Genomic DNA, 27,279 nt, shown 5'->3' on the forward strand with positions numbered 1-27,279 from the left:
CAGCAGGAACCTGTGTGGTGGAGAATATGGTGTGACATCATGTAAGGGCCAGTTCAGAATAACAGGAAGAAGCTGACCATGATAAATGACCATGTTTATCTGGTCACGGCAACCTCCCAGCTCTGAATGCAACAGCTGAATTTTGTAACATTGTCATGTTTATCTGGTCAAGCTGACCATGTTTATCTGGTCAATAGGAGAGAGCTGAATAACAGCCGAATATTATGTAACATTGTCATGTTTGTCTGTGTCCATAAAAAGGATCAGCACGTATCAGAAAGTTGGATTTGTTGGTGAATGTTCAGATGATACCTGCTGCTGTTTCCTCCTCTTCTTTTTCTTCCTGGTCCTTCTTTTTACCTCTGCTTCATACACATGGACATGTAGGTTAACAATCATCAGACTGTACAATTGTTTGATCAGAGTCATGTGACACATGCTGCACCTACCGCAGGTGTTTTCAGGATCTCCACACAGCAGGACATTAGTGTCGTCTGGACATGTGGACTTTTCCTCCTCTTCTTCTTTAATGTTCTCCACATTCTCCTCAGTGTTCTTCCTGTCCTTCCTCTCTTTGTCAGAACTGCTGCCATCTTCTTCCAAAGTGTCCTCCTGCCCTTCCTCCGTCTTCTTCATTTCCATCTCCCTTCTCTTCTCCTCTTCTTCTTCTTCTTCTTTCACCAATACATCGTCTTCAGGTTCAGGGAGTTTCTCACTTGTCTCTTTCACGTCATCTGCAGTCACTTCTCTGTCTTTTAGGTTCTTCTGGAGAAAGTTCTTGACCTAAAAATAAAACAACAATATCGTATATTACCTAAAGTAAAAACAAACTGTGTTTGACCTAAAGGAAAGCCACAAATTATTGACACGTTATTGAGTGGACGAGTGGTTTGGAATCTTGCCCCCCTGAAAAATATCACTGCTTTAATCCCTGGTAGTAAACTGAAGCTGGCATGGAGCCTGAACAGTATTATTCTGTAGAAATTGAGTAAGAGAACCACCAAGATGTACCTTAGAGAGGACGAAGCAGCCGTGTGACTGTGTGTCATCACTTCCTGTGTCAGGGAACCTGGTGTGTTTGTTCAGACCTCTCTGTGTTCTCTTCTTATGTTTCTTGCAGGCGCCATCTTTAAAGCTCAGTACACCACTGAATCTGGACACACACACACACACAATTTTCCCTTTGACCTTTTGAATATTTGACAAATTAAAATAGACTCAAGTCCATTGAAAATGTAACGGGTGAAGTATGTGAGGTAGATGTCACACTCACTGTGGATCCGGCTTGCACTTGAATCCCAGTTTTAGCAAAGCTTCCTGAGGCGACATCTGAGCGCTCTCCTCCAGGTCCAGCTCGTGACTGTGACCAAAAAAACACAACCAGTAGATCACAACCAGTCCACCGATAAACTGCTTTTATCACAAAAGTGTAGATTTGTCATTTCTTTGACAGTCTTTGAAAATAATAATTAAATAACAATCACCTTCGTTTGACTTTAGCTCTACCTCCCTCTGGTGGTTTGTCGTCATCATCATCGTCTCTGTTTGACATCCTTTTAGCACAGCTTCCTTCAGGGCTGCCAGCAGCATGGCAGGAATCTGGGTCAAAATATAACACAACCATATTTACTCAAATTAAACTGTATATATATAGATATTTACATATATAGATAGAACTTTATGATATATATATATCTGTTTATATCTATATATAGAGTGAATGTGTACAGTAGGTGGGTGGATGTACCCGTGTGTTTGACTGTCTTCTGTTCCGTGCTGCCACCGGGTCTTTTGCGATCATTTTCATCGCCGTGTGGACGACCTGAGCAGCCGATGTGTCCGTTCAACTGCTCTGTGACGGCAGACGTGCCAACACACTGTGTCAGGCAGCACTGGTCTGTGTTTACTGTGCACTTTACTTCAAACTGATTTTCCAAATTCTCCACCTCTTTATGAACACTGTCCACGTCCTCTGACTGTGTTGGACTATCACCCTCTGTCTGTCCGTCCTTCAAGTCCACTGAACCCATGTCCTGCTCGCCTGCAGCTGCTTCTCCATCCATGTTTCCAGTCCTGACAGACTGGTCAGTGGTCCAGCCCTGAGCTGACCAGTAACAATACTGCCCCCAGTAGGTGTAGTAGGTGTCTGCAGCATGTTGGTCCCACTCTGCTTTAGTCTGTGTGTTGTCCCACGGAGGAGGGTCTTCTGGAGAAAGAAGCTCAGTCTCTGGATGTTTCTCCAGCCAACTGCTCCACAGCAGAGCTTCACCCTGTTGAGCTTCAGAAGGAAATAGAAAATAATAAAAAAATAAGTTTTGTTAGAAAAGTGAATCACAGAGTGACTCTTCATCATTCTTCCCTCCTCTTACCCCAGTAGGTTTGCCAGCCAGTATTGTTGGCCTCTTCTTCTCCAGCTACTTCGTCCAGTGCATCAGACGCTGGCTTCTCACTATCTGGGCCAAAAAAGAACAGAACCATGCTGATGAGTTGTTTGATCAAGCATTTAGATCAATACTAAATAGAAATTGTATCAAACAACACCCAGCCCTGTGGTACACACTGTTGTTTATTTATGACAGAAGGTAACCTGCTTCACCTTTGTTTTCATCCTGTGGCTCAGTTTCATCTTCATCATCTTCAGCCGTTTCCTCCCAGTGTTCAGTATAATTCCACTTTGACTTCCTCACCTGTTCAATCAGTAGCAAGCCACAACTATTTCACCTCACTATGTTATCAACATTTGCATTGTCATTGTTGTTAAAATAAGAGGAAATACAAATTGATTTCTGCAACAAGAACAAAACAAGACAGTGTATAGGTGTGAGTTTAGCATTAGATGTCTCTAAAATGCATTGAAAGAAACTGTTAACTTACTTTTTTCTTGTACTCAGAGGAGCTGGCAAAGGCCAATGGCAGACCCATACTGGCCATCAGCTCAGCCTCTTCATCCAGCGGCTCCTCAGCCTGCTCCTCCTCCTCTTGCTCCTCCTCTGAATCCTCATTTTCATCACTTGAGTCTGAAGACATTTGAAAAACAATTATTATTATCAATTACAATCATTTACAGTTATGTTTACAGTAAAGTACAGGAATATAAAAAACACAGGTTTAACCTGACATTTTAAAAGGCTTGTGGTTTTAAAACATTAGTTTGTGGCACTAACTAATGGATGGTGAGATGCTCTAACCAACCTTGGGCTCCACCGTGGATCAGCTCAGAGATCAGGAGTCTGTTGTCAGAGCGGTAAAGATTGCGGTCACTGGAAACAGAAACACAACCTGCATTTACAATGTCAGTGGATCAACAAAGGCACCAGAGGATGTGGAGCTGAGGGTAAAGACAATGACGCCCCTAATGGTCAGGGTAGATAATACAGGATAAGAGAAGAACGTACTGGTTGGCCATCTTCAGATTTTTAATTAAAATATTACAATGTGTAATTGATCAGCTTACAGAAATGTTGATAATCAGTGACGTAAGTCTACGTTAGATATCGTTCCCAAATGACATTACGTAACATGTATTGTTTACACATTAAAGATACTAGATTATGCTCTCATTTTCACCAATAACAATTTATATTAATATAACGTTGTTGTTGTTGTTAGTGGCTCTACATCAAAGTTAGTGGGTAATTTTCTTTGTTAATATTTTTTATACGTTGCTCTCATATGTGCAGCTGTAAAACCAACTTACAGGAGGCAGTCAGTGAATTAGTTTTACTTTGAGTTCAGTTTGTTAACATCGTCATGAAGAACCAACGTGTCGTAGTTTGTACGAAACACATTAAAGATGAAAAAAGACTCACTTTACAAACGCCCTGGAGCAGAGACAGTGAATTGTCTCCTCTTTCTCCACTTGTTCGCCACTGCTTAGAAAAGCGAGGTTTGCCACCAAAATCAACCTGCTCTTCTCCAGCATCATGACGTCGTACACTATCCGCGCTTCATGTTTTCTTTTTAGTTCCCTGGGACGCTTTATATCTGCATCAGAATGGCTGCCCCAAACACAGGCGCTGCATTACTGTATGAAGACTGTCGAAAAAGCGCAGCAGGAAAATCGGTTTCCGGTACACGTTGGGTCGTAATACGGCGCACGCAAAATCCAGCATGCATGCGTAAGCGTCAAAATAAAATCTCAAAACACAGCTATGAGCAAAATCAAACAATTTTTAAAATCAAATTGAAACAACTACAGACACAGGTCATATTTATAAATCTCAACATATTTCTACACGCGAACACCCACAATTTCCGGACGGGCTAGTTAGTCTTTTAAATGTAATTTTGCTTCACCGTGTTTCATGCTTTTATTTTGAAGGTACGTCGCACCAGCATCTGAATGTGGTTGCCGGTGCGCAATTTCACCGTCATATTTGTTGCGACCTTAAAAGCTTACACTAATTTGAATATAACTTTGTTATGTATGCAATAATCTTACCTCCAGCTACGGTCAATGAATCAAACACACCCGTAATGTACAATAACGGATCCTGCTCATATGTTCTGGATCATCTCAAGTGCCTCTTTACAGCCAATCGACGCCCGGCACACGATGACGTAGAATGTAAACAAAGAACTAAATATGTGCAGTCTCATATTTTAATTTTTTTTTTAAATCCAAGGCAATTGTGAAAGCAGTGAGAATAAAAAATCAAATCAAATGAAACAACACTTAGGATAAGCTTTTATACAGAGAACATGAAAAAATGTGATGTAATACTTGAGTGGTTTCATCACAAAGAAATGTCTGCATACAAGAGTGAAACAGCATGCCAGTACAAAGCAGTGCAGTCAGAGGAGCACAGTACAATGCAGTACAATCTATTGTCAGGATGTTTGGTCTTACATTTATATGATGGAGCAAACTTCTTTCTGATCAGAAAATACAAAACAAAAATCAATAAAGGAGGTAAATGTATTCCTCAGACATCGGTTTCTGAATGTTGACAAACGTTTCCTATCAGCCAGTGTCCTTCCATGACACCTTCAAAACTAAAAAAACAAGAGTCCTTTCAACAGAGAACTGTAAAATACCAGCAATTCATACTGAGATGTTGGAATGGCTAGACAGGATGTGATATAAAAAAACAAAGCTCAACATTTGACAAAGATGATAATAAAAACATGTCACCACATGTTTACATTGACAAAATCAGGCACCTTTATGAATTACATCTGTCTTGGAACTTTATGACTTACCCTGGTACATACAGAAAATCAAATGTAAACCATGAAACCATGCCATTGTGAGTGGGCTCATGTTTGGGCCTCCACTCACATACAGCAACTTGACATGTTATTTTTATTTCTAGCAGGTTCATAATATGCAGATATTGCAGTAAAACGCTCAGCACCTTAAAATGTTTCTGTTCTGGTAACAGGTCGTGGATATTCGGTGAATTTTAATAGATGAGGAAATAATTCCAAATATCCTTGTATTTAATTTGTTGAATTAAAAAAAGAAAATGTTTTATTTATTCCATAAAAATAATCTAATCTTTGCACTATGAACATTAGACCCATTTGTAAGGTTAGTGGTCTGAATTGCAAATGTAAAATATTCTTTGATAAAAAAAAATGTGCAGAGAATGATATGAATAATAATCTATATACGGTTTTGTTGTTTATTGACTATAACACTGATCACGTTGTGAACGTTAAGGTCTTAGTAAAGACTTCAGACCGCATTCATTTTTATACCATGTCTGTAGGAGAGACAGGTGGACAGCCAAAATAATGGAGAAATTAGTCTTGAATTTCAGCACAGCGCACAAATGTCAACAGATATTAACATATAAATCCAGAAATGTGTGCATTTCAATTTTTAAATAAAATAATAAATACATTCCAAATAAATAACATATACATAAAAACACAACAACAAACGACAGCGATGAACACATTCACTCTTTACTGACCTGTACCTTCACGGCACCGTCTTCTCCCAGTGTAAATACTAGTCAAACCACTCTGCCTGTGGGCCGTGCAGGGCAGTTCTCTACCTGTTACAGCCCCTGTTGTGCCATAGCATTCAAAGTCCAGAAAGTTCTTCAAACAAGCGTCCCAAGGGAGGCAACTCTACCCAACTATTTGTCCCTATGCTTAAAAAACTACATACATCCTGACGTCATGTGTCTGCGGAGGTGAGAAAGGCCTCAAATGAACCACTCTTTCTTGCTTTCCTCTATGGTTTCGGTGAACGCCGGGTCGTTGACGATGATGGCTGCATCAGCACAGTCCGCTGACTCCGCCCCCTTGGCTTCGTTGGTGTGGTAGGAGCCTTTGTGACGGAACACATGGCGGATGACGAACACCATGATGCACAGCAGGATTAGGAGCACCACGGAGATAATACCTGAGGGAAGAGCAATGAGCAGATGAATTATGGGAAAATACTGGAAAGAGTACCAGAATCTGAACATCTGATGGTGTCAAGGTCAACACATTAAGAATGCTATTTTTTTACATTTTAAATATGGTGTCTAGATATCAGAATGAAATAATAGTGAATTAACCTTTAACTTTTTGCAGATATCTGATATACAGGTATCGGACAATATATATGATATACAGGTATATGATATACAGATATCTGATATACAGGTATCGGACATATGTACCTTAAATGGTAATTAGCCAATGGTGTACTGAAACCCTGACTAAGTCAATTTTGCATAACACGTTCCCTCTACATGAACTGGTTGTTACCTCCAATCACAGCAAAGTTGCGATCCACTCCACTAATGGTGGCTTGTTCCTCACTGAGGGGGGCAAGACCTCCTGTGGTGGGCACACACAAACACATGCAGTTCAACACTGGTGTTTTCTCACGCTCCTGTCGACTGTTATCATCTCTCTGTGTCTCTACCTGCTTCTATTTGCCAGGGGTCACTGATTGAGGCCATGGGGGAGATAGTCAGGGGTGTGGCTCCGCAATTGGACGGGACCAGAATCCCATGTGTGCCGACGGGTGCCGCCTGACCTGAGCGCAGTGCAGCTTTCAGAGGTGCCACTTTGTTGAACTGGACTCTGGACAGACAGCCGACGAAGCCTGGAGTGTTGTAGCGCTCTATGAGGACGGGGTCGATCTGTCCAGTCTCTGTAAGAGAGCCGCTGTTATTGACCGAGCCAGAACGACAAGTTTGATTTCATCACATTTTGTCACACTTACCAAAGACCTTCCCAAGAAAGATGCTTTTGACCAAGTTGAAGTGGACGTCTGAAGTCTCAGGTAGACTGTATGTATAAACTGGATAGTGATCCAGCTGGAGAACACACACACACACAGACGACATGATTGATGGTCTACAGCTACAGTCTTCATAGAAAACACGGTGTTTTGTTTGAGCCTAACAAACTGCTGCTCAGCTTCCAGTTACAGGACTGTACAGACCTGCAGTCGTATTTGTCTTTGGTTCCTTGTTATGTTGACGCTGTGTGGCTGTCCGTTGGCCATATTTGGATGGTCCACATCAATGGTGTGAGGTTCTGTCAGTCCCCCCAGGCTGTAGCGGATCTGAAGAGTGCCTGGAAGTATTTTGTACAGAACGTTAACTGCCGAGCATCATGATCAATGAGGTTTATTATTATATTATTAATATCATTGAATTAGATCAAACTAAATTTTAAGAATGAAGGAGCCCACCATTGTGCCTGAGGACCACTGCCAGGTAGTCCTGAGTCCTGGAGCTGATGTAGATCAGGATGCTGGGAGTGCTGGAGGTGCTAAAGCTAAACACCAGCTCCTCCTGGGTCATGTTGGTCTCAATGGGAACCCAGACCTGTGACAGGGTCTTTCCATCCTGCGTCGAAGGGGCTTCACTCTGCAACACAAAGTCGTATCGCACCAAAGTCCCCGTCTCAAAGTATCCGCCCACATCTGCAGCAAACACACCAGAACAAAAAAGAAAGATCAGATTAGTTAAACCCCTCAACCAGCACCAAGAGAAATATTTACATTTAATCTGCTCCAGTGAATGATGACATCATCACACCCCTCCTACGGTTCATCTGTGTGTGTATTCAGAGCCAGAGAACAACAGACATTTAAATTATTAATGCATATATGCATTAGTACATTACTTACACACACACCCACACACACATATATATCTATATATATTTGTTTATATGTATTTCTATTTTATGTATATGCATATATTTATATGTAAATATTTTTGGTCGTATTTATTGTTGGAGTCCATACCATCAGTGCAGTAAGGTCCGTCGTACGCAGTGAGGGAGCAGTCACATGAGTATCCATTGTACTGCTCCATACACTTCCCTCCGTTGCTACAGTGCATCGCGTAGCTGCTGCAGTAGCCCTGGCAGCCTGGACTCACCCCCAGAGTTCCCCTTGCCTTCTCCTCCAGGTCGAGAGTCACGCCGTTTATCCTCAGTGCGCGCATGCACCCTAGGAATCCCTTCTGACCCCTGGAGGCACCTGAGGAAACACAAAGAGTTACATTTTAATTTACAATTTCATTGCAAACCCCGCTGTGGTCACATTAGCCCAGGACGCTGGTCTTACCAACATACAGCTCGCTGTAGAACTCATGTTTGGTGTGTCCCTGCAGAGGTGCAGCTCTGACCTCTCTGTACTGTTCATTCAGCTGTAACACCACCTCCTTCACGTTTTTCTCAACCTCCACACGATGCCACTGGTCGTTGTTCAGAGGCACTGGTGAACGCACACTTAACTCCACCCTTTCATTTCCAACACCGAAAGAGAAGAGGATCGTGGTTCCCTCTGGAAAGAGCGGGAAAAAAAAACGACATCAGCCGCAGGTTTGAAATTTGTTCAAAATGAGAAGAAAAAAACAGTGATGTGCAGAGTAAATTTTACCATTGAAACCAATGCAGTACAGATTAACTGAAATCACAATTCACAATTCTTTGACATAAAGTGGTTTTTCATATTTCAACATTTTAAAACGACTAAAGTTTGGATGAAGTTTGTCTTGTTTTGAAAGTTTTTGTTCATGGACCAAATGGAGTCAGTGGTTGTATCAGTTAGAGACACTCCCATGAAAACCTGTAAAGTCCTGATTGAATTTATTTAAAACAAACCTCTGATTTCTATGTGAAGGAGGCTGGTGGTTCCCATGTTCTCCAGAAAGACCCCGTGAGTGGAGGAAGTCTTGAAGTAGAAGGAGATGTCAGTGCTGGTTTCATCTCTGAAGGAGGGGAAGTAGAGGAAGGAGGAGGGGCTGGCGAAGGACGCTGCGTTCCAGTAGTTCCCTGGGTTAAAACAAAGACACGCCCATAAAACCACAGCTTCTGTGAACGTGTCTGTGTCTGTGTGAGAGAAACAGAGAAACAGAGAGAGCCTTACTGTCCCCATGACATCTGAGCGGCCCCACAGTCAGTTTGGCCTCAGATCCAGCTCTGCTTGTGTCACCAACCACGACCTGACTGACTGGCAGATGGTCTTTGTAGGCCAATAGGCCGGCGTCTTCCCTCCTGCATTTGCACACACACACACACACACACGTAGACTCATCATTGCGGCCGAATAACATCATAAAAACACGCACGTCTCACAGCGGCAGTGGTCTCACCAGGAGCGCAGGTCAGCGTCACAGTTGCAGTAGTGTTTGGGGTCCGTGCAGTTGTGTTTGATGCCACAGGAACACTTTTGTATCCCGGGTCCAGAGCCGCCCCAGTAAGAATGTCTCTCATTGGCTCTTCCTATCCACCAGGTGAATGGGACTTTGTCTGTAAGTAACAGTTACAGTAATAGTAACAGTTACAGTCTACTTTCACATGTAAAAAAAAACACAGAATCCATACGTAAACCTGTCCTGTACAATAATTAAGGTCAAAAAGGTACGATAAGGTACATAAACACAATTTTCCTCTAATCCAGGGGTGTTAAACTCAAATTCACAGTGGGCCAAAATTAGGACGAAGTCACATGCCAAACTTAATATTTATTGAAAAATTGACAATTGATGTAATGTCAAATTTTTGTATTGTAACAACAAAGTATTGCATGTATTTTCAGGGCGATTTACAGACTTGTGAATGACTCTACCTGGAGTGTTGAGCAGACGGGACATCCGGCAGGCGTAGGCTACGTACTGTTCACAGTACTCTGCATCTCCAGTGACCATAGCGACCTTCACACACAGGAAAGAGAGAGAGAAAACAGATGTTGGAGAGAACGTGAGGTCATCCAAATATATTAATGACATACTTGGATACTTTTATTTTTTGGCACACCTGCATCTGGCAGAATGATCATGTGTACGCACACACACACACACACACATCCACATTAACCTGCTTTGCTGTTTACAATCATGCAGCAATGCTCAGGTCATTGTTTTTTAATTCACTTTCAGCTGAAATAAAAGTTCCAGTCATGAAGAAAAGGAGACAAAACTCATGAAAGTTTTGATCCTGTCTCCATGGAATCAGCTGCTCTGTTACATCACAACAATTTCACACAAAGGAAAAAGTTCTTTCTGTGTGTCTCTCTCACACACACACACACACTTACACCCACCCACTCACACACACACACAGAGCGACAGCGGAGGAGAGAAAACACTAGAGTGTGTCATGACAGTTATGCACCTGTTGATCTGTCACGTTGTAAGAGATCTTCAACACCGCCTTCCCTTCCTTGTCTGCACCAGTGACTGCAGTCTGAGGAGAGACATTGTTCATCACTGTCGTCCAGACCGCCTCCTCTGAGAGAACGGAAAAACATGGGAGTGGTCAGAAAGAGTCACTATGGAAATTTGAATGCAGAAAATATTTTAACAGGTCAGAGAAAACTCACCTGTCATGTCACAGGTGACCCTGAAGGGGGCTATAGAGCCACTGCCATCTGGATCTATCAAGTAGGTCCCGGNNNCCTGGTGCTTGTACGCCTCGCAGGACTGTTCATACAACGCTACGGAAGAAACAGAGTGTGTGAATACTGTGTGTGTGTGTGTGTGTGACAGTGTGTGTGTGTGTACGTACATGTGTGGCAGGTGGCTCCAGTATATCCTGTGCCATTACAGTTGCAGCTGAATGTGTCCCACGTCTGCGTGCAGCGGCCCCCGTGCTCACAGTGGTTGGGAACACATCTGAAACCAAGGAAACAAAGGGTTAAACAGAGGAACCGCCGGCTTTTTGATGACTGCTAATTAATGATCTCATGGGTTTAAGTGGTAAATGTTGCTTTTCGGCAATAGGTGTGGTACTCTCCTCGGCCTCAGGCCCAGAGTAAAGATGATTTCTACCATCCCACACAGCTGGACATGAGGAGCCTGGAGCTGTTGACGTCAGGATCGGCCCAGATCCTCCTGAGTTCATTTCTCACCTGGCTTAGGTTGGAGGAGAGACTGGAGCAAGGGATTGTTTGTTGGAGAGTGTGGGTGGAGGAGTGGAGTTGTGGTGTGTGACTTAGAGCAGTCAGGTGGATGTTAACCACAGGCTTAAATTAACCTGATTTAAAATGTTTTTGTTTTTTATTTAACGCATTTTAACGTCTGGTCAGAACTGAAGAATCCTCTTGGATTTCAAGAGGCAAAGACAGCCCAGTGGTCACCTTCTTAACTGCTTTGGACCTGAATTAGTTGGAGCTTGTTACAAAAGACCCTTAGCTTAGCTTAGCCTTGTTTACAATAGATCTATCTTGTCAACACTAGGGGTCACTGCTCCACACTGGAATGAACAGGGTTGGAAAATAGTGGTAAAAGGACAAAAGGGGGCCACAGGAAGTAAGGACGAGGGAGCAAAGACAAAAAAAAATTAAATATAAATAAGAAAAAACCTGAATGTAGTGAAGGACCCTCTGGAAAGAAATATTCCAGCAGGAAGTCCCTGTTCTAGTCTGATTCCAACCCTCACCCTCGTCGTCTACCTGAGCTTCCTTTTGTGAACTTCTGTATTTTACCTGTCAATAATGGCACACATATCCAGGCTGACATTTTCAAAGGTTCCCATTTGGCCCTGCTCCACAGCCCTGAGGTCAGCCAGGTGGTCGTCTATGTGGATCATCTGCATACAGCCCTGGAAGGAGCGTGGAGGTGGCCTAGTGTTCATGTGCAGGAAGTAGCCTAGAATCACGCAAAAAAAAAGTTGGACAAACATGAAAGCGACACAAATCAGAGAAGAAAAAGTGCAACAATCAAGTTTGTTTTTTCCAGTATCACCAATTTAAAAAATGTTTTCTTCATCCATCAAAAGTAAGTAAATTTCCACTAGAGGATTCACCATCTTCTCACTGACCCATCACTGGATTGTTTACCTCCAAAGTAGTAGACTCCTCCGGTCTGGATTTGCATGGGAATGGCTGTTCTGACCGTAGAGGCTTCATCTCCGTCAACTGTCAGCATAGCATAGTTTTCCAGGGCGTTCAGGTGGACGCTGTGCCACTGGCCGTCATTTAGACCTGAACCTGAGAAGGACACAGGACACACAGGGCACAGGCTGCATGTCACATTTGACCTTCTGACCTGTAAGTCTGGTCTGCAAGGTGGAAGAGTGGTAAGTGCTTTAGCCTTACTATTAGGTAAAAAACCGAAATAGGAAATAAGACAAGAAAGAGAACTTAAATCAAATTCCACTCCAAAATCAACTGATCCGAGATCAGCCCACCTGATGAGATGCCAATCCGTGCGTTCTTCCTCTGTGTCACATTCATGTACACGGTGACCTTGCCCTCCATCAGTGACACCTCCACCCAGCCGTCAGCCAGGGCCGTGAACATCAGCAGCCCATTTGGGTTCCAGGTTCTGAATGACAAACTGACAGACAGAGTGTCACTGTCACTCTGACCCGGCAGCTGCAAGAAGGACGAGGAGTTGAAGAAGATGGGGAAGGAGTTGGAGTCGGCGCAGGAGAAGGTCAGGTTACGCTGCAGGGAACAGAGGGAGAAAGAGGAAAAAAGAGAGAGAGAGGGAGAGAGAGTTCATGTCAAATGAAAATATAAAGAATCTGTGTAAATTGTATAAAAGATATAGAATTTATAGACATAATTAATCCAGAACAAACCCAGTTTATAGACTGGACTGACTTTCAACAGTCAGAAAGACACATACACACACACTCCACCAGAGGGAGTTGTCTTACAAAGCTGGAGGTGTCGACCTTCTTCCTGCGGACCAGGTTGGTGATGTTTTCTCTGTTGTAGGTGATTCCCTCCATGCAGCCAATGAAGTTCTCTCTGCCTCCTGAGCTGTACTTTGCTGAGACAGCAACTCCACCAAAGTTGATCTGATCAAAATATGGACAGAGGACAATGAGTCTTAACCTAAAGCTTTTGGGAGGAAAGTGAGCAGAGCTATGATTCTTAAAGATCAAAGATTATCTTTTTTCTTACCTCATAGTCCAGGTCCAGGTGGTCGAACTCTCCGTTGGTTCTGAAGCGCTGAGTGTGGTGATCCAGTGTAAAATTTACATTCCGACGTAAACGCTCGATGACCACTGAGTGCCAGTGGTCATCATCCAGTAAACTCCCACTGGTCACAGAGGTGTGGCCCTGAATGGACCCATACTGGTTACTGCCTGGACAGAAGGAAGAACAGAAAGGACAAAAACACACAAGGTAAGAATAGTACTACTCTAACAGAAACGGTTGGCACATTCAGAATAAAAAAAAAATTTTTTAGGTTCTTCCCTGCCACCTCTCAGCGTCACTCTTTTCTCCTGCAGATGTCAGGCCTTTACCTAAGTTGATGCTGAGCACCAGTCTGGCTCTGCGGAGCTCCAGCAGGATGTAGTCTCCCTGCTGTCCTTCCCCGTGTAACAGGACAGCGTCTCTAGCCGTGGTCCTGAACTTCAGAGCGATGAAGTCCTTCAAGATCTTTACCTTCTTGCTCCTGAAGCGGTAGGAGAGGACACCTTGGCCGTCAAAACTGATCACGTCCGCCCCTGGACGAAGAAGAGAAGAGAGGATGAATATTATTCCTCCCTGTGAGTGTGTGTGTGTGTGTTATTTGGCTTTTACTAATATAGTTGATAGACTGTTATTGTGATCTGAACAGTGTAGGTCGGTGCTGCTATATCTTAACGTCAGGTGCCACTTGGAGAGACAAATTATTTTTGTGACATTTAGTTCCATGCAACAGAAATACATTATTACAATAAGAGCAGCCATAGAGCTCCAGTCGAACTCCAATCCCTCCCTTCCTGCTCCAGTCCAATGGGATGAGGCGGATGTAACGAGCCAGGATGTGATGCTGCAGTTCATGGTGAACTACACTCTCACTGTTCGTGTTCCCCTCAAACGTCTGGAAGACAGAAATAAAGTAAACCAACAGAATTAAAGTGCATTTCGTAAAGTGTGGAAATGAAAACTCCCCTCGTCTGTCTCTGACCTCTGACCTTTCTAGGAATGAAAAGGTCTGGTCCACTCTGGGAAGAACCTAAATATGGAAAAATAAATCCTCTTTAGCCACGAGCAGCTACGCTACCTAAACCTCTGACCATATGTCAATAAACTCCTGCACCTCCTCTCTGCTCCCACTCTGCTGACCACACATTTCCATTTCTTTATTTGGTACCTTTGCGTCTTTAAGTGAACTGCACCAGGGTTCACTTGCCAGCAGACCAACACCCTTGTCGTCTGGTCCGCATCACAGTTTATTTAAGCTTTAATGAAGCGGACTGACTGAGGAACTGGACTTTTAGTCTGTGGCCTCAGTCACAAGAAGATTCAACAGGCCATTTTCACATTCACACTTTACTCCTTTTCTTTCTGTTTATTTAAATGCGATCTCTTACCCAGATATTTCCATCCTGTAGGTACGGCCTCCAGTTCGTCTGACTGTCACTGTAAAGCAGCCTGTATTTACTGACCCAGTCGGGGCCACCGTAGCGACCTTGTGTTGCTATGGCAACCACCTGCTTCCTGGAACCCAGGTCCACCTGCAACCACTGGTAGTGGTCTGTGTCCAAAGGTGACCAGCCCCCGGCCCCTAGGTGAAGAGTGGAGAAATGAAAATATCAAATGATTCACACCAGCGAGAGTCCGAATCTTTTCTCTGGTGGTATTGACTAAAGTGGCTGAGTGGAAGGATTCACACCTGCAATGCAGACAGTGCGTACACACAGTAAACACTCAGCCACAGAAAGACATTGTGCTTAGAACCCATACAACAGCGTCATTTGTTAAAAGATGCAGGAGGAGTTCAGTGACAGTTTGGGGCTGAATTTTTTGCCTTTTTGGTCAGAACTAATGGTGTTGTAAATGCTGAGAAGAACGGATGTCTAAATAAACCCCAACACATGGAGAGAATGTCATAAAGAACTTTTCTCTAGTCTTTTGCACCAGGAATAACAAGGTGTCCAGGAAGTGATGGTATGGAAAAATACTATTACTATATTAATATTCTTTGCTGATATCTGATATACCAATATTGTCCACTTTAACAGTATAAGATCAATTAAATGAGCTACAATACTGCCATCTAGTGACCTTTGCTTTAGTATACAGCTGTTTACCCCCAAAACTGTTTTTAGGGCACACAATATTTGGCAAATGCTTTGTTGTTACCGGGTTTTCATTATCAGAGGAAAACTGATAACAATTGTTACAGATATAACAGATATACATAGTATGTTAAGATTGGGCCAATAATATCGGTTGGCCAAAACTTACACATTCTATTCTATTCTGTGTTAGAATACCTACTCAGTCGCAAATGCATACCTTGTTTTCTCATCAGTTTTGCATTACCAGCTCCATATGCCCGACCGAACACTGAGGAGCTGGTGAAGGAGCTGTACGGTAGAGGAGTGGCCAAGCTGTCCTCACATTTGCCTGAAAGGAAAAAAAAATCAAGAGAAATTAAAACTGCCAAACGATGTCCTAAACTAAAACCCTGCTGTTGTGTTTAATTCAGTCAGACTACATCAGACTACAACTCTTCTTCAGCACTCACATCACAGAGGCACGTCATAAATGCTTTTGTAAAAAGATGTTATATATTTTCTCACATATAGGTCTTTTTTCACAAAGTCTTTTTTTATTAACGTGAGACTAATTTTACATCTATAAATACACTAATTATGTGTAACATGTATGACAGACAAAGTGCTGAACACAGAAAATACTTCAATGTGCATGGAAAACTGACACAATGTACTCATACTCAAAATACTCATGCAAAACTGCTGGACAACAACTGGACAAATGCAGCAAAATGCAGGGTTGGAAAAACTTTGGAAAAAATAATAATTGGTTTAAAGTAAGGATTAGAGTTAGGCTTAGATTGGAGTAAAAGTTAGAGTAAGGGCAGTTAGTAGTCCACTGAATCTGACTTCTTCAAATCCTGCCCTGGTTGAGCTGCTCCCCAGGGATTGGTTAAATGCAGAGGATGCATTTCCTTGTGTGTGTACAACGACCCCCGAAAACTGAATCGTAAAGTAAAGGTTAGGGCTCAGGAGTGCATTTTATCAAAGTGAAGGACTCATAAAACACAAAAAACTGTTTCAGTGCCTGTGTGTGTGTGTGTGTGTGTGTTTTAGCCTGCTTACGGTTTCCCGTGGATGTAGCATTGGTGATGCTAAACATGCTACTCAGTAGCATCAGCAGCGGCAGCAGCGGTGTCGAGTGTGTGTTCTTAGGTGACATGCTGGCGGACAGTCCTCCACAGTGTGGACCTGATGTTCACTGTCAGGCCAGACAGGGACAGTAAAACGGCTCCAGATTCCTTTGAGAGCGGCGTCGTTTCCGCTTCGGCTCTGTGTTTTTGTTGAAGATGCCAAGTCCAGATGCTGCTCCTACAGAAGAAGCCAATAGAACAATGGCTCAGAATGCTATCCTCTCTGCTCCTCTACCGTGGGGACCCACAAAAGCGGCACCGCGACGAACTTTGACCCACAGACCTCCAGAACCAGCCAGGAATGGACGAGCTTTTGTTAAAGGCCTGGCCCGCAGCTCTAGGTTCATCATCAGACAGAATGAAAGAGGGGAGCTGTCCAACGGCTGAAGCAATCAACACACCCCCGCTCTCTGTCGCTGGTGGTACGGTCCACACTGACAACAATGCAGGTCTCCCTGCTGTGAGGAGGGAGTCAGTGGAGACAACGTAGGGGATTCAAAGCTATACATTCTCATTAATAATAACAAAAATACATTTTATATTATTATTATTATTATTACTTCTAATAATAATTTAAATGAAATTTTAATTTCTATTATTGTTAATTTTCAGTTATGTTTTTGTTACTTTTTCAGTGATAATGGCGCTGGAAATTTTGCCTGTCTCAAAAAACAATATATAAACAAACAAATATGATTAAAGCTTCATTAATAAAAAATAATTTTATATTAGTAGCATTTATAAAGCCTACGACTTTATCAATAATTTAAATAAAGCTGTTCCTCCACCTTTCGCACTCCCTCCTCAAATCAGGAAAACCTGCATTGTTGTCAGGATGGAACGTACCACCAGCGGTGGAGAGCAGAGAGAGCCTATCCAAACAAGGGGGACAAGGACCTCTAGTGGTACCTGAAAGTATAACAGGGTATTCCCGGAAGTTTTCGTAATTTACATTCTTAGGGTTAAAAGCTCAGGATACCTAAATAATTCCGCCATTTAGTTATCATTTAATTCATAGTAATACGTGATGAAGTGTATTTTTATAAAACATATCTCGTTTTAGTGTGCAACTCTGACTAAAAGATAACATTAGGATTCAAATTTTCTAATGTATATTTAAATATACTTAGAGTTGTGAAAAGATTGGGTGTTTAAAAAACATGCAAAAACAAAAAACAAAAAAAACAAAACAAAAAAAAAACACGCAGTATTGTAGTACATCCATGGATCCCCTACAAGTCGTTGAAGTCTTTCTAGAAGCACCTCTTTTTAATGACATTTTACACACACTTCTGTGTTCATCTATGAGGATTAAGATGGAGTCACTGGCCTCACAAACACATGTACACATAACACACACACGTGACATCAGGGCTGATTTTTCAGTCACACATTTGCAGAACTGAACCTCTGACTGTCTCATGTGAAGCATCTGAAGAGAACTGAGAGCCACAGACGTAGTTACGAACATGGAGGGATGGGTCGACAGACAAATAGAAATATACACTCCCTCTGAGAGCCAAGCACAGGCTAAATGAGCCGAGTGCCTCGCATTCCTGGACGGGCCATTTTCACCCTCCAACGCGTCACTCTGTAAAACGGTCAAGCAGCTGTTGTCCTCCATCAGAGTGCATGAGCAAACATTTCCAGTACAGCGAGCACCACTCCACCATACCCCAGCACACACAGTTTTTTCTCGTATTTTGTGACGTCTTTACAGACATGTTGCATTCCCTCGTCCGTTACTTTAACTGTAAACTCTCTTTGATACATGTCTAATCCTAATCCTAATCCTTGAACTTTGATATACTCACTGACTCAAAGATCTGCAAAATGTACTGACAAGAACAAAGTGTCCTCACACTAAAATAATTTTTAATTTTCTTAAAGACAAATATGTCACAATTATATCTACACAGTAACCACTTACACAGCAAAACTGTCATGTAGGCAGAAAATCTAAGAATAAACTGAATATCGTACAGATTTGAAGTTACTGTAATTAAAAATACTTAAATATGCATTGTAAGTGAAGTAATTTAAAAAAAAATTAAGTTTCTCCGTTAAGATTATTAGTTAAAACTACTACAGTATAATAACTGTGCAGTATACATTTTTTAAAGGTCAAATACATATAACATTTGGTATTTTCTGTATGACTTCATACTTAAGTCATTTCCATCATGGCTGCCTGGTTGTGTCCAGTACTTTTGTGCTGCAGGAGAGTAGAGAAACCATCAGGAGATTTATTTTTGGCCATGACGACAGAGAACTTTAATATACAAGCAAATAAATATTGACTTTTTTTTTTTGGCACCTAGAACACACTACAGGAAATGGAAGATGTCTGTGTAGAAATCAGTGTCACCAGAACAGTGTGGACACTGAAAACCTGAGGGTGGAGCACCAGAACAGTCCCAAACTTGGTTCCAGCCCGTGGTCCTGTGGTCCTGTCTAATGAATACACCTGGTATATGGGCTATATTTCTAATGTGGGTCAGAGGACAGGAAAGGGGCAGATGCTCAGAGGGAGGCAGTGGTCATCCGTGGTTACCTCTAGTGGGCGCCTCTGTTGAAAATGTGTCTTACTGTATTAAGTCTAGTCTACACCTACACACATGCAACATTTTCTAACATCTGTCCACATAGAAATTTAGAAGAAAAAAAAAACACACAACAGACGGTGCCATCTATGAAAGAAACCATGCCATGACAGGGAACCGACAATGAAACATTGAGGGAAAGAAGAGCCATTGGTTTGAACAGATCATTAAATGAAGGTGTTCAACATCAAGCTGGTTCACAGAGACACAGAGGGCAGAGGAAAACAGTTACTCAACTCCTTGACAGTTCATCCAAGGATCATGTTCTGTCTGGACATATACAACCTTTCACGCACATTTAGAGTGAACAATTAACCCAGTACTTCTCAATTAGTGGGGCTGGCCCCCCTTGGGGGGTGTGGTGAGGTAAAGGGGGGGGGCTTGAGGGGCTTCCAATGGAATATGGCACACTGTGTACCAGTGCTATAATGCTTGAATAAATGGTAACAAGCCTCCAGTCACTAGGTGGCAGCAACCCATACAGTGGATTATACAGATAAAAATATACATGTTATCAAGTTCTCAATAGTATTTCAACTGGGGGTGTGTGGGTCAGAGGGGAGATGAGGGGGTTATCCCCGGGGATCAAACTAGCAACTTTCTGAGTGTAAGGCTCAACACACTCCTCCACTGTGTGGACTTCTTTCAGGACTTTTCCCAAATGCCTGGAAGTGAGAAAGACCAAAACAGCACCCCAGTTTTCCCAGCGTCTTTGGAAAATAATGAGGCAACAAAGCGTCATCCACACATATCAACCAGGCACAAAACTTTTTTTATTGCAATATGTCAAAACTTCTACAGATGTTTAACAGCTGGATGGAAATGAAGCTCGAAAGAGGCAAACGCTCACATGTCAGGTGGTACAGGCAAGGTGAAGCTAACGCCTTGTCTTGCTCATAAACACACATACACACGCGCGCGCACTCACACACACATTCAGACAGACAGACCTCTTAATTCTAAACCCTGATTGAAAATCCAAAGCTGTGGCTCTAGGCCCCATTTCCAACCAGCGACCACTTGTGTCAGTTTTCCATGCACTCTGTGGAGTGAAGTCACAAATCATCACCAGTTCCACCAGCCGGGACTCCAGCACCATAGGCAGTCATCCAGAACGTCCAGGAGGAGAGGGGGCAGGCCAGAGAAGGTTTCATCTTTCTCTATCTCTGCTTCTCACCTCTCTCTATTTCCCCTATGTTGTTTTGCTCAACTATTCCTCCTTCTCCCTTTTCACCTCCACTCGTCTATTTTTAGTTTCCATTTCAGCCCATGTCTGCTGTTCTGACTGGCATCACTTTTTTAAAAGTCCCCTTCGACTGGTGGATTGTTGGCAGGTCGGCTGACCGACGTGGACGAGTCCTCTGCAAAATGAGAAATGTTGAACCTTCAGGCAGAGAAGATCCACTCATACAGACGACACCTGGACTCACCTCCAGAAAAACAAACCAAAAACAAGAACCCTGTCTCCCTGTTCTGACTTGGAATTCACGTAGGTCCAGGGTGATCTGATCTCAGGTCTAAACACTCCAAGTGGGTGGAGAGTTTAGACCTGAGACCCCGGATCTGATCACAAAAACCACATCAGAAGGTCCCTTGAGGACACGTGTCCTAATCCTGAACAGGTCAAGTCATTTTTTTTATTTGCAGATCTAAATAGAGGAGAGTATTTCCTATTGACATTTGCACATTTTGACAGATGTTTTTATCTAAAGCGACTTACAAGAGGAGGATTAACAATCAACTATGTGGTTCCTTGGGGAATTGAACCCAGGAGGCTCTGCTCTCTGCTAACCGCTACACTATGGACCCGACATAAAATACAAATACTGTTATATTTTAAACATTATATTTATTTCTAAAAATGCTAATGCTAACAACAATAATAACAATAACAAAGATATCTATTTTTTTTATAGAACAGCGTGACTTTTGAACGCACACCAATCGGTTCTTACCTGAGGTAAGTTGTGTCAGGTGAGGAAATGGACGAAAAGAATGGCTAGACCTAGATTCAGAAGCATGACGAGAGCCACAAAGACGGAGTTAGGACCCTGTAAAAACAGAGCAAAAGGTTAAAAAAATTCACTGAACAAATAATTCACTCCTCTTCTCTAAATCTGTTTTAAACTACTTAAAATAATACTGTCTAATGTCTATAAATGAAGTTCTTTTGACGAAAAACATTTTGTTTGGTCCATCATGATGACACTGTACAGACCATGATGTGTATTTTAATGAGAAATCCTTTCACACTGGTCTTACTGCTGAAATCGAGCTCCGTCTCTTTAACAGAACTGCAGATGTGGTGTCAAAAAAATTACAAAAATCAATTTAAAAGTTAACAAATACAGATCATTTCACTTTCACTCACTGGAGTGGCTGTGTTAAAAATGATAAGAAATAATGAATCACAAATCACAAATCTGTCGCCTAGCAACAAACAGGTTTCCATTCAGGTTTGGTTATGTGTTGACATTTGGTCTGATTTTAAAATGTGTATGTTACACAGTTGGAAAACTAAAAATATAACGATAAAAACTGTCAAAGTTGTTGGACAGAGAGACCTCTTTTATCTTTTTTTTATTAGAACTTCTGCTTTAGAACTTTTGGACCTACCCTGGTACAGCCTGTCCCACCTAAACCTTTTTATTTGCTGCCACAAATAGTGGCAGACTGGCATTGAGTACACACTGGCCTACACGTGTACACACATATTTATTAATATTCTAGAGGAGGTCCAGCTCAGTCTGCCGGTGTCCACTCCTGTCAGAGCTTCGTCCAAACTCACCGACTCCTCGTTCTCCACTTCTGTGTCTACGTCCATGCTGGCCTTCTTAGTTTCGGCCAAGCTCTTTGATTTGATAGTTTCCTGTCGTTTCAGCTTGGCGGGCTCCTGGACTTTGGCGCTCTCTTTCGGAGGAACTGGCGAAGGACTTGGGGCTGGGAGGGACTTTAGTACCGGGGTCGCAGCCCGTTTGGGCTGAGGCGGCAGCCGTGCCAGGCATGATGGGTGAAGGTCCTCCTCGATGCCCAGCAGGTCATCAGGAGGTGGACTCATGACCTCTGCCTTGACAAAGTAGCCGTGGTACTGGGCGTGAATCTGCCCGTTACTGGGGTGAACGCTGGCTGCCGCGTTGACAGCTGGTTTGGTGACGGCAGGAGCGTCACGTTGTTTCATTTCCTGAGTTTCCTGAGACTGTTTGGATGCCATCTTTGTTATTCCTGTCAAACAGATCAGAAGAATTAGGAGAAGACGAATACGGAGACAGGGAGGAGTTAGTGATATAATAATATTACATATATACATACATACATGTACATATAGAATATAAGATATGTATATTTATATGTTTTATGTATAAAAATAAAATAAAAATATTCCATACACATGACATAATCTGCAGAGGCAGACTGTGTTCTCTCCTGAGGGGAGGAGACACACATGTAGTACACAAGAAGTACACAAGAAGTACAGAAGTGAAACACCTGGGAGAAGGATGTGAGAGTGTGAAGGTCTAACAGAAACCTAACTCCTGAGGTCAGTACTCTGTTGGTATACACTGGTATATTTTGCTACGTTGAAAATGAATTTGCAGACGAGGAATAAGTTCCTCTTCCTTCAGAGATTTGACTGGAAGTGTCTGAAACATTTGGCCAACGACTGAAGTCTGTTCTTGAACAATGAGTTCATTTGTGAAGTACTTTGTTAAAGTACACGAAACCAAACAGAGAAAATTCAGAAAATATTCCGAGCCAGCTGACTTGACTACCTGTTGTCACGTTGTCACTAACTGTGGGGTTGTTTTCCTTCCCAGCAGGCTTTGCTGCAGCAGTGGTGGTGGTGTTTGGGGTTTTAGTGGGAAAAAAGCTCTTTTTTACAGCCACGGGTGACGGAGTGGGGCTGGCGTTGGGGCTCTGGGAGGGAGACTGGTTGGGAGTCGTTCCTTTGCGGTAGAAGTGAGGGCTTCTCGACGGAGACTTCTCCTTTTCCTCCTCTGGAGGGATTTCCTTCTTCTCTAGGGGCTCACTGTACTTCTGGTGGATGTAGTCAGGTCCTGGAGGACAGGAAGGAACGACGGAGACGTCAGGATGATGGTTGATGTGTTAGTAGCACACTCCAGGTTAGTCCAGAGTTCATTTAACAAGGGGCTCATTCACTCTACGGAAATATATATAAATATAAAGCTACTGTGAAGTAGCTTTTTCATACATTTGTGTATATTGTGTACATTTGTGTACTTTATCTCCACCGGGCAGCAGTACCTGGCTGATAGAAGCTTGGAGAAAGTTCTCTGGCCACCGCTCTGGCGATGTCTGAATCCTGACTGGCTGAGTGTGCAGCCTGGTCTGCAGCCTCTGCTTTGGCTCGAGCATGGGAGGTTCTGGACAAACACACAACGTTAGGAGGTGAGAACAACATGAAGCTCTGACTAAACATCAAGAAGAAGAAGAAGCTGACACTGGAATTGAAAAGAAAACCATAAGAATAAGAGTAATCCACAGGAAGTCAACGGTATGTCATCCTGTTACATTTGCTGAGTTAGATATTTGATTTATTTTGATTTAAATTCAAATTAACACTTTTGAAATCAGAGGAGGGAATCGAACCAGGACTGAATGGAAACCATAACCACAGGTTTTGAAGCTGTTGACTGATCTAGTTTTTCCTCCCAAAACTGTAAAAACATTCAAAAGGAGCCGGATTTTCCAGTCCTTGGTGACCCTGACAGTTTACCTGGAGATGGCGATCTCCACTTTGGTTCTGGCAATGGCCGCTGCTCTCACCGCCCCCTCGACGGCTCGGTCCACCTTCTGTTTTGTCTTTGTGTTCTTCAGCGGGAACAGCTGCTTCCTCAGCCCTCTGGACAGTACGTTGTTTTTGTACTTCCCTTCTTCCTTGGAGCCATTGGGGAAGAGGGTGCAGCCGTAGCCGTGGCGCTTATTGTTCAACCACTCACCTTCGTACTTCATGCCGTTGGATCGTTCTGAGACACCGAAGCCACTGCGCTTGTCGTTCTTCCACTCTCCCATGTAGGATTCAGTGGTGGTGGCGTCCACGTTGTCCTCCTGAGTCAAGTAGTCTTCAGCCAGCTCTCCATCTCCAAAACTAATGGTGGAGGTGGCATCACTTGAACTGATGCGGCTGACGTTGCTGTCACTGTTTGCCGAGCTGCGCTTACTGGAAATAGACGAGCGTGAGTCCGACTTGCGTAGTCGCTGTAAGCTACCGAAGAGAGAGCCGCGGCGGAAAAGTCCCTTCTTTTTCTCCGAACCCTCGGCATCCGAGTGGAAGTTGAGGACGAAGCCACCACGTGTGCCAGCCGGACCGTCGAACAGGCTGTCCCGCAGTACCGTACCGTTACTCTGCACACTGCGAAGAGAGGCGAGCGAGGTGCGCAGAGGGGAGCGGATAACTGAGGCTATGCCGTACGGAACACTTTGGCGAACACCGTAACCATGACGCATCCCACTAGTCCACTGTCCCTGATAGGTTCCTACAGGAGCAGAGAGGAGGCAAAAAAAACACAGAATGAGTTTTGAAACAATGATAAGAAGAGAGTCGTTAGATACAGATGAGGAAAATATATATTATCTGTGTTTTTATATAGATATATGAGCATCAGACATCTGTATGTATAAACGGCTCACAGATAGCTCTGCTAACATGCTACGTACAATGTGCTATAGTCGTGCAATCAATCAGTTTATTATTAATATTAGAAGCTGCCAAGTCTGTTACCATGACAACAGACATTTGCTGTGCATGCTACACATGTGAATAGGACTTCCCTGCTGCACCAGAACTCTTCTTTAATGAGTGAAAAGTGACATTATTTGACATTACAGATTGTTGGTCCACATGTTGACAAATGGGGAGTGGGAACATAAAAGAGTTACAACCCCCAGCATCAGCAAGAAGGAGCATCTCTAGGTAATAAAAGAGTTGTGTGGCCTGGTTAGAGGAGCTGAGGCTCCTGACGTGACAGCTCAGCTGGAGAATGGGAGGATGTGCTATTTTAAAACAGGGAAGTAACTTGAGACACTTGGAAGTCTGTTGGGGGGCATTGGCTAAACATAACCCCAAGTAAGTTGTGAACTGGGCTTTTCATAATTGCACGGAGGAGAAACTTCACCGGGAGAGAAAAAAATAAACGGTTTACATGGAACTGTTAGAGAGTTGTGAACCAAAGTCTGTCCACGTATCGAGGCCCACGCTGTCAGACGCTGTCAGGTAGCATGTTAGCTGGTGACCCTGAGGGTCTCTTAAAAAATAACCCTTTAACCCCTGGTGAAATATTAGGACAGTAAAAATAAGTAGAACTACATTCACCATGTTAGTGTTTTTACAGTGTCTTGTCGATACTGTATTATTTTGTTACTGTGAAGTTTTGGTCAAGAGTTAACATATAGAATAAAAAAGAGTCACTAACCATATTTGGTCAAGGTCCAGAAATATATGTTCTTTATGGAAAGTCATGCAAATGTATGTTTCATGTTTCAGTCAAGCCTTTCTGATCTTGTACGCACACCTGCAGGCCCCCAGTGAAAGACCCAGAATAAAAAAAATTAATCTCACAGACTGCTTCCCAACTCATCTCCGCCTCCTCCTCTCCCCATCCTCAGCCTATTAGAAAAGTCTGATCTTCCAGTCTGGACCCCCTCCCAGATCTAGTTTTCACACTTATTCCCCGTGACATCAATTACAGACTGAACGGCTGCAGAAACCAGGATGTGTTTGAACACGTCCTGTGATGAGGGCTGGAGGAGGTGATGTGGAGATATCTGCAGTCTGGTGTCATATCTGTCCGTTCACATGCCTGCGTAGGATGTAAAGGTGCAGTTGGACACATCTCTGTGTGACGTCTGTCCTTCACTCACTGATCAAACCCCCCCAGGACAGTGATGAGATCCAACCTCTGGTTCATGTTAAATTAAAGTTTATGAAACTGTGGTTGGAAGTGAAGAGTGCCACAGGGCAGCAGGGCTATATATAACTGCCCCGTGTCATCAGCACCCCAGCCGCCCCTCGGTGGTCCCTCTTGCCCTGTGCAACAAGAACCATAAGGTGCAAAGGTCTGGGGGGCACAGCTCAGGAGTTTCTGTGCCCCCAGGAGTTCTTCTTTTTTATACGATGGACATGAACTTTTCTTATAATCTAAATATTTTCCTAAGTGCTGGTTGTGGTCAAGATTTAAACACAACAATAATGTGGATTTCAGGGCTGCGCGGGGAGCTCCATGCTAAGATCTAAAACCAACTCCATCACAGTAACAAATCAACAGAAATCACATTTTTCTACACTTTCAAGTAAAACTGGATTCACGTATAAAAAAATCAATATGTCTCGTTATATCCCTGTTTCTTTTGTTGCCTCGTGCAGGTCACATGGTGGAAGAGTGGTTTGTGCTCTTGCCTTACAGCAAATAATTTTTGTGCTGGTTTGATGCCTGGTCTTTCTATATGGAATTTGCATGTTCTTCTTCTGTGTGTTTTTTTTAATATTACCAAGTCAGCACAAACTGCACAGAAATAATTATTTTATATTTAACAGAAATTAAAAATATATATTATAATAAAATCAAATTTGGGGTTTCAGCATTAGGAGAAGTGACTGTATCTGCTGCTGCCACCCGGAGTTCAAAGGGCCGTGAAGGACCTTTAGAAATGTTACTATTTACTAGGGTCAAAGAGTGGACGGCATCGTTGTGATTCCAAGACCATGTAAAAATTCAAATGTTCATAATTAGCACCTGAGCAACAGAAATCTACAGATGAGCTTTTTAGTTCTGTTCCTTCACAGATTTAAAGTCAGTTCCTCTCAGCAGTTATTCAGACATTTTAGTGCATGAACTGCATCAACACCTGACCCTAACTCTAAAAAACCCACTGAATTCTGCAGTAAAATAACACCACACTGATTGGTAAAAAAAACCCCACTGAATTCTGCAGTAAAATAACACAATGTGGAACTGCATTTTTCCAACAACCTTTCAAAGAACTACCCCACGAAATACTATTTAAACAAGACAAGAAAGGCTGAATAAAAAGAGTGCTGGAGGGAGGGGGGGGGGGCGGGAAAGGCGGCTTGGGCTCTACCCCCCACACCCCAGCGTCCGCCCTGCACA

At 43.0% G+C, this 27,279-nt stretch overlaps 3 protein-coding genes across 4 annotated transcripts in view; all 3 read right to left on the reverse strand.

The window, feature by feature from the left end:
* Nucleotides 1-4,058, reverse strand: part of tgs1 (trimethylguanosine synthase 1) — a 6,461-nt gene extending 2,403 nt beyond the window's left edge. The window contains exons 1-12 of one of the 2 annotated variants that reach the window (XM_025066159.1): nt 3,810-4,058; nt 3,193-3,260; nt 2,875-3,017; nt 2,597-2,687; nt 2,370-2,453; nt 1,748-2,278; nt 1,485-1,599; nt 1,274-1,360; nt 1,012-1,153; nt 450-783; nt 313-365; nt 1-10 (exon numbers count right to left, since the gene is read on the reverse strand). The exon at nt 1-10 is cut by the window's left edge and continues 93 nt beyond it. In XM_025066159.1, coding sequence (XP_024921927.1) covers nt 1-10; nt 313-365; nt 450-783; nt 1,012-1,153; nt 1,274-1,360; nt 1,485-1,599; nt 1,748-2,278; nt 2,370-2,453; nt 2,597-2,687; nt 2,875-3,017; nt 3,193-3,260; nt 3,810-3,925 — 1,774 coding nt within the window. In that variant the 5' untranslated portion in view covers nt 3,926-4,058. Of the gene's footprint in view, nt 11-312; nt 366-449; nt 784-1,011; nt 1,154-1,273; nt 1,361-1,484; nt 1,600-1,747; nt 2,279-2,369; nt 2,454-2,596; nt 2,697-2,874; nt 3,018-3,192; nt 3,261-3,809 lie in introns of both variants that reach the window. The other variant, XM_025066158.1, reaches the window with a different exon arrangement.
* A 137-nt stretch (nt 4,059-4,195) lies between these two features.
* LOC103396617 (contactin-associated protein-like 2) lies at nt 4,196-17,025 on the reverse strand. Its single transcript, XM_008334763.3, has 25 exons — nt 16,483-17,025; nt 15,656-15,766; nt 14,728-14,921; nt 14,087-14,234; nt 13,672-13,875; nt 13,325-13,509; nt 13,075-13,218; nt 12,601-12,859; nt 12,251-12,400; nt 11,897-12,059; nt 10,978-11,084; nt 10,793-10,906; nt 10,585-10,700; nt 10,040-10,124; nt 9,564-9,720; nt 9,338-9,465; nt 9,073-9,243; nt 8,534-8,752; nt 8,210-8,446; nt 7,649-7,882; nt 7,397-7,530; nt 7,175-7,268; nt 6,872-7,102; nt 6,712-6,783; nt 4,196-6,358 (listed from the first exon to the last, which is right to left on the reverse strand). The coding sequence occupies exons 1-25, from the start codon at nt 16,577-16,579 to the stop codon at nt 6,159-6,161; spliced, it is 3,954 nt and encodes a 1,317-aa protein (XP_008332985.1). The 5' UTR covers nt 16,580-17,025; the 3' UTR covers nt 4,196-6,158.
* Nucleotides 17,026-18,851: 1,826 nt separating this feature from the next.
* LOC103396618 (junctophilin-1-like) overlaps nt 18,852-27,279 on the reverse strand; it is a 10,025-nt gene continuing 1,597 nt past the window's right edge. The window contains exons 2-7 of the mRNA XM_008334765.3: nt 23,889-24,648; nt 23,417-23,535; nt 22,924-23,208; nt 21,942-22,375; nt 21,109-21,204; nt 18,852-20,514 (exon numbers count right to left, since the gene is read on the reverse strand). Coding sequence (XP_008332987.1) covers nt 21,124-21,204; nt 21,942-22,375; nt 22,924-23,208; nt 23,417-23,535; nt 23,889-24,648 — 1,679 coding nt within the window. The 3' untranslated portion in view covers nt 18,852-20,514; nt 21,109-21,123. The remainder of the gene's footprint in view (nt 20,515-21,108; nt 21,205-21,941; nt 22,376-22,923; nt 23,209-23,416; nt 23,536-23,888; nt 24,649-27,279) is intronic.

This window comes from Cynoglossus semilaevis, chromosome 20, assembly GCF_000523025.1.
Source record: "Cynoglossus semilaevis isolate Cse_v1.0 chromosome 20, Cse_v1.0, whole genome shotgun sequence".
NCBI classification, from domain to species: domain Eukaryota; kingdom Metazoa; phylum Chordata; class Actinopteri; order Pleuronectiformes; family Cynoglossidae; genus Cynoglossus; species Cynoglossus semilaevis.